Genomic DNA, 7,043 nt, shown 5'->3' with positions numbered 1-7,043 from the left:
ACCTTTGAAGGCAATGAATAATGACGGGAATTGAATGTCGTTATAATTAAGAGGTAAAGGGAGCCCCCTGCTGGTCAGAGAATGGATTCTGTTAGTGACAAAATGTTAGAAGAAATTTCATTACGGCCTCTCAGCAACATCAGATATCACATGAAATAACAAAACAAAATGCACTTAAAGGGTTCACAGTTAAGGAAAAACAGAATTGACATTACAACATGGCTGTAAATACCCAGATCATGCTTTGCGGAAGGTGGTGGTCTCTTCTCTCTCATCACCCCTTTAAAGCCTGCAGAATCAATCAGACCAGGTGCAATATATTTGTCAATCAAACAAAGAAACTGGCTAATAAAGGCTGAAGGAATTCCAGCAGACATGATTAATAATTCCATGATTGTTCCTTCCCAAAGTAAACTGTTTCTCCTCTGAAATATCTGACCATGTTAAAGAAAAAGCATTTAAAGAGCTATTTTACCTCTCTGCACACCCGTTTGGTAGTCCATGAGAACTTGATTGATGTGTGGGCTTCATTGCTGTAATTGTCCACACCTGTGAAGGTGTTGATGAAAGGTCTACCTGGAGATGTGGCTCTTGTGGAGCTGTTTCCAGAGACCACTTGGCATTAGAAAAACAAAACTTTGCAGTTGTTTCTGTCTCACTGATATAGTTTCTTGAAATACGCTGCAACCAGCAGTAACATTACAACCGCTGACTGTTAAAGTAAATATCATTAAGCATCTTGTGTCTTGTCTTGACCTGGCATTCATTCACGAGGATGTTATAGACACAAAAAAAAAAAAACACTTCAGGAACAACTCAAAAAACATGAAGAACAGCACAAGGTGTTGAGCACTACGTGAACAGCAGACTGACCCACAGTCTACATACTATAATTTTTTTTCTGTAAAGGCGGCTGCAGTATAGCCTTTGTTCATCAAATGCTCTTGAATCCCTCCAGTGAATTCTAAAGTAGGTCATAATGTTATGCCGGATCGGTGTATATACTGTAAACACAGGCATTTCTTTTTTCTGGGGTGCCTCAGGCACAGGCATAAATGTCAGTGTATCGTGAAATCTATGAACAATCACAAGTAGGTTTAAGGGCTTTTTGGTTATCGTTGCCCGAATGTATATGTTACAAACAGCCATCGAGATCTGCCTCTTCTGCTCTGTTTTTCACACCGTTCCAAATAACTGCTTAATTTGCGTGTCCCAATCATCTTTAAAGAAGATGGTTCATTAATCTTTACCCATTACTGGAACTACTTGTAAATAGTAGTTTTGCACAAAATATTGGCAATTTTCTATTAAAGTGCTTTGAGAATGTGTGATGCTAAAAGACTGCAATATTATATTATATATCTGCTTTCAGTCTTTTGTGTTTGCCCTACAGAATAAATACTCATCTCCATGAACACCACCATTTTACTTTGATTTGTAGTATGGTCTTGCAATCCATGTCTCAAGTGTCCATCCATTCACCTGACAAGACAAACTCCCGACTCGCTTGTTTACACTTTAGGTACAATAGTCTTTATTGGAGCATACCAAGAAGAAGAAAGAAAACTGCAGAATAAAACATTACCACAAGACAAAACCAAAAAGGAAAGAAAACAATTTAAAATCATTGTCATTTATTATCATGATCCACATTTGTTTCCAATTAGAAATGTCAAAAAGTCACACGTTGCACATTTCGGTCTCAGTCACAGTCAGAAAATTCAAGTCATCAGCGGATCAATCTCACCAAACACACATTCATATTTATTTTATACATTGCCTATAACTGTGAGCACTATTTTTTCTCTTTTTGTGAATGTTTTCTGAGTTTTATGTAATAGCTACATCGCGCTGCCTAATCTCCTGATGCTGATCCCCTGCCCTCTGAACAGGTTAAGTGAGATAATCTTCATCTAATCCAGCTACCACTGCATTTAATCTCTTAATCCAGTTTTTTGCTCAACTACAGATTAGATCGAGTTTGTCGACAGGTATGAAGGTGCCTTTTATAGGTTTAAGAAGCACTTTAGGCAAATAAATATCCCGGTACAACCCAAAACAGAAGACGTAATCGTAAGCTGCCTATATCAGGAACAACACTGCTTTCTAGTTTCACAGTTGTCTTTGTGCTGCGTCCCGTGATGGGGAGAGACATGTGTAGCAGATATGTAAAGAACACCCACCTTATTTCAGAGGAACAGTAAAGAACATCATCAATTATTCTCTTCAAGTACTAGCAGTTTTAGAAGCCCCCTTTTTGAAGCAAACTCCATACATTTCTTTCTGTGCGCAGTGGCCTGGAGTGTCTCAATCTTTAGTACTAACAGTTTGTCTCTATGGGAGGGTTCAACATTAAATAGGTTTTAAATATGCTTTGATCCGTGTTTTAATCCCTCTTCACTCTTGAAAACTCATCACAAATACATAAATGGATCCTAAACAGGGTCATGTGTAAGGAAAGGTTTAAAAATCCCTGTTTATTGTAACATTTTGTGTCTTATCCAGTTGTAATACCAGACCGTGTTCTGAATACGATCAAAGGACTTCTACAATAGCTGAGCAATACATACAGCCTCCCTCTAAACTTCCTCCACACTCCTGTATATTCAGCTGGTTTCTTCTTGACAGGTAGCTAGTTGGTCTTGGTCATGCTCTTGCTCTTCAGGTCTGCCAGCTTGCTGGTAACAAAGTTCCACTTGAACGACACGTCCTCGTTGCCTCCTTCTCCCAGCGACATGTATTTGGAGAAGCTGTTGTTGCTCCTTCCTCCTCCCTCACTCTCCTCGCCCTCGGCTGCGTGCCCATCCTGGCGTTCCTGCCCTGCGGCCTCCATCGGCCCTTCCTCACACTGCACGGCCTCGTTTGCAGCAGCTGCCGCTGCAGCTTCGGCCTGCTTCTTGGCAGCCCAGTTAGCAGCGAAGCTATCCCAGAACGCCGAGCGTTTACCAGGTCGAGGGGGTTCCTCCGGCTTTACTGCGAGTGGACTGATAACGCAGAGAAAGTATTGGTTTACTCAGACAGCGAGCACATTTAATGTAGCAGCAGTTTGACAGATTGCAAAAACACATGTTAACTAAACTCTGAGGTTTAAACTGTGGAAAGAAATCTGGATAGAAAACAGCCCACAGTGCCTCAGACCGGATCCATTTCACCCACACAAACCACACATTTGGTTTTAGGTGCAGCAGTGACGTCAGAAGCCAGGAGGAACCAGGAAGAGAAGAAGACAGAGGTCGGCACAGGTTTCCACTCACTGGTCAGCGACTGGCGGGCTCTCGGTCTCCTCTAGAAGCTGGTGCTCATCTTCTTTGTTGAAGAGAGATGATAGCCTGTTCCAGCTTTTAGACCCGGCCCCCTGCATCTGGACACACCCACAGAGCGTCAGAGGTCAAAGTGGGGCTTCATTTGGTGCTTTCATCACTTGAACAATGGTCCTCTCTGATTCTTGTAGAGGAAGGCTCATTAGTTTTAAGTATTTCTGTTACATTCCTCCATGAATTTATGGAAGACTCGCAGTGGATTTACTTGTGTGACATAAGATTATTTTCACATACTTTCCTGGCCAACTGGGAGACGGCGTTAGGGCCCTCATCCTCCTGCACTGGAATCATATCATTCTCCACGTCTGTGACCTGCAAAATCAGCAAAATGGATGCACTTCACCTGTCCACACAGCAGTGTCCTGAATTTATTTCCAGCCACCTGACGGATTGGTGCACTTCGGTCGCCATCTACTGTATATTTTTGAGACTGCAACTTGTAGAAAAAAATGGCATCTTAAAATTTGACTTGATTTGTAAAATAATTTGTTTTGCTCCATGCATTTACTCAAACACTTTGTATCTCCTCATCAGTCAATGCTTTGATATGCTGAGAGGATACAGTAGTAGGCGACACTTTAATCGTCTCGTATTTACAAGTGTGTGAAGCAGTTAAAACTCAAATAGCAGCGATGACAACTCTGCATATCCATCCAAATGGAAACTATCTCTCCACACACACACACAGTATTCCCTGTTGTCTTTGCAGATGCCGCGGTATTGCGAGAGACCACAGTCGGAACCTGTCAGCTGGCGGATCTGAGCATGCCCCGAGGACATGGCTATCTTTCTCATCCCACCCCGTCAGTCACTCGGGGAGTGGAGGGCCAACTAATCTGTTTGTTCAGCTCCTGTGCAGGATCGAGTTTCTCAGCTCTCCAGAGATCTGGGTTAACGCAACACTGCCTGTATCACTGGTACCGAATCCTGGATAGAGTGCAGGCGCTGCAGTGGAGTCATGAACACTGGTGGTCCAGCAGTCCAGCAATGCAAAGCTACAGTATTTAGTCCAGTTGTCCCTCACCTAGGGGTCTGACCCCTGCAGAGGGTAACAAAACAAAGACTTTGTGTTTTGTAAACTGTAATTCATGTGAAACTACCAACTACAACTTTAATGTGTTGGGTTTCTTCTCTAAAATGAATTGTAGGGTTTTGATAAACGTAGTGAAGTTAGAAGTGCAAAAAAAGAATGAAAGAAATTCCTCAAAATTATAACTATAGTACTTGTACGAGACATTTTCACTTATGAAAACTTTACAGATGCTTTTAGCATTACCTTGACCTCAGTTGAAAGCTTTTTATTATTAATATTGTTAATGTATACCATGCTACGTGTTATCATTCACAGGTCATGGCCTTCTCAAGTAAGAGGTTTTTGAGTATTTCTACTATATAACGAAGTATTTTATGAAACATAATGTGATTTTCATGCCAGTTTCATCAGTCAATAATTAGCAGAGCCAAATCCTGAAATTCAGAGGAGGAAGCATAACTCAGGCCAAACGTCTCCTCTAAAGTTCCCTCTGCAACACAAACCCTGCAAGGACACCATGAATAAAGAATGAACAGAAAAACAAGACCTGTTGTCTCTGGCTTCAGTGACAAGAATTACTGTCTCGTACTTGACCATCTTTCCACTTTCTGGATCAAGTATGAGAAACAAATATGAAGAAATCTGTAAGTTCAGTACCTCTTCAGCAGTGTCCTCCTCGTACTCGGGGTTGAGTGTCTTCATCACCTTGCTCTTATAAACCTTCCACATTGGATTCATGCTGGCTCAAATGGATGCTCAACACTCAGGGCCTCAAGACCTCGTATGCCTCTGTGGTCCACCCTCCACCCAGTCTCCTCTTCCAGCTTCAGCTCGTCTCAGTTGGGCAGGCTTTGACCCGTTTCCATGCGTAAACTTCTCGGCAGGCTGTCAGCACGGGGAACTTGCTCAGAACCGAGTCCCGAGATTTTTCATTCCGTTTTCCCCAGTCAGATTAAATGGGCCTCGACAAGTCGACGGGGATGACAGCTGCTCTCGTCCCCGCGCGGAGTGTCTGTGCAGGTGAAGCTAGGAAGTCGTGCAGCTCGTGCATGTGCCCACGCAGGTGTATAGACACACTGACATTGCAGCAGCGTCACGGTTCAGAATCCCTGCCTTGGTTACCTGGAAACAGGTGTGGATTTCTTCATTCATATTTCAGAGGTTGTGTTTTCCAGAGCCAGAGGTCTATTGTCAGCCAGTGCTGGAAGGCTGCCTTTTATAACTCTGATGCACACAGATATGCACACTGCTGACATGTTTATGTTTAGAAAGGATGTTAAAGTCTTTTTTTTTATAGCTGAAGGTTACACTCTCCTTCCAAAGTTGGTCTCAGCTCTTTCTTATTAGACATGAAAGAACAAGAACAGGGAGGAAGTTGTGTGAAAAAAATAATTTAAACTCATCATTATTTACACACACATCCATGCCTGCAGTTTATTTATGGAAACTCACCCTTATACCATATCACATTGCAACCCACCTGTCTATTACCTGGACACTTCACTCATTGGTTGCTGTTGCATTTCAGTTCAGATTCTTCTTCTTCTTCTTTTTTTTTTGGCGATTGGTCCCTTGGGAACCTGAGAGGGCAGACGAGTGTCATGTAGATAAAGAGAGATGAACAACTCTCTGACGACTGATTGGATTTCAACAGTCGCCCACAAAAAAAAAAAAAAAAAAAAAAAAAAAAACTGGAATACAAGGTGTTTGGCTTGTTAGCCTCAAACAGATCTAATAACGTCTTGGGACATTTCTTATTAAATTGACATCTTCTGCCTCTTTTATGGCAGCAGCAGACTCGTACTTATTGATTTCTACATAGACAGGTCGATCATAATCTTGATTAAACAACAGAGTAATTTGATCCGGAGTATTCTATAACGCTCCTGTTCCTGGTTTTGATTACCATACTGAGGCACTAATGAAGCTGTGAGGTCGGCCAGATCCATAAGATGGACTTGAATTATGAACGCGGGGCTACGCTACAGACTGATGCATGTTTGGACAGCGGCCAGCGCACTTGTGGCTGCAGCAGCTCAGGTTTCAGACTGGAAAGGTCACACCCAAGTATTTAACGCAACCACATGGAGGCAGCGCTTTGTTGTGGAGGCCTGTTTGATGACCTACATATGTTTTAGTGGATTATACAGTGAAACTGTCATGCACACAGTAAATATTTTCAGATTTGAATGCATACGTTTGGAAAGAGTTAACACATTTGAGATAAAAAATGATCTTACTTTATCTGGATAGTGCATATTAAATATTTACCTTGCTTTTCACTAAAGCTCACGAATGTACTCCACTGGACTGAGTGTAAACCTTTGAATGATCCTTCATGACAACTTCCATAGGATAATTCTGCTGCTGATCCATCTCCTCCTGTCCTGAAGTTAATGTAATACTAGAAACCGATATCACATTCACTTTACTTCACATAATATGGGCAACCCATCATAGTTTATCTGAAACAATGTAACAGCATATAACAAACTAAAATAAGCACCACTTAAACCACATGCAGAAATTTGTGCTGCTTGCACATTATTGCATGATATGATAATGATGAACACGTGATATAATATATATAACAACATAACACTAACTAGGGCTTCCTACTGAATGATATATGTGTTAAATTTATAATATCCGCCTACTTTAAGTACACTCTGACGAGTGATGTTTGTCTT

At 41.7% G+C, this 7,043-nt stretch overlaps 1 protein-coding gene across 1 annotated transcript; it reads right to left on the bottom strand.

Moving 5' to 3' along the window:
- Positions 1-1,805: 1,805 nt before the first annotated feature.
- Positions 1,806-5,910, bottom strand: LOC125016487 (uncharacterized protein C1orf232). The gene is made up of 5 exons (XM_047598995.1): positions 5,834-5,910; positions 5,011-5,475; positions 3,555-3,632; positions 3,255-3,361; positions 1,806-2,984 (listed from the first exon to the last, which is right to left on the bottom strand). The coding sequence occupies exons 2-5, from the start codon at positions 5,089-5,091 to the stop codon at positions 2,633-2,635; spliced, it is 618 nt and encodes a 205-aa protein (XP_047454951.1). The 5' UTR covers positions 5,092-5,475; positions 5,834-5,910; the 3' UTR covers positions 1,806-2,632.
- Positions 5,911-7,043: the final 1,133 nt, after the last annotated feature.

Source organism: Mugil cephalus, chromosome 11, assembly GCF_022458985.1.
Source record: "Mugil cephalus isolate CIBA_MC_2020 chromosome 11, CIBA_Mcephalus_1.1, whole genome shotgun sequence".
In the NCBI taxonomy this organism is placed as follows: domain Eukaryota; kingdom Metazoa; phylum Chordata; class Actinopteri; order Mugiliformes; family Mugilidae; genus Mugil; species Mugil cephalus.
The sequence above is the reverse complement of the archived record's forward strand: the minus strand, read 5'-3'. Positions and strand labels throughout refer to the sequence as shown.

Coding starts and splice junctions, on each gene's coding strand:
- LOC125016487 (XM_047598995.1), bottom strand. CDS start 5,091: ATGAATCCAATGTGGAAGGTTTATAAGAGCAAGGTGATGAAGACACTC. Junction 3,362..3,554: donor TCTCCCAGTTGGCCAGGAAA/GTATGTGAAAAT, acceptor GGGTGTGTCCAG/ATGCAGGGGGCCGGGTCTAA. Junction 2,985..3,254: donor AGCCCGCCAGTCGCTGACCA/GTGAGTGGAAAC, acceptor CTGCGTTATCAG/TCCACTCGCAGTAAAGCCGG.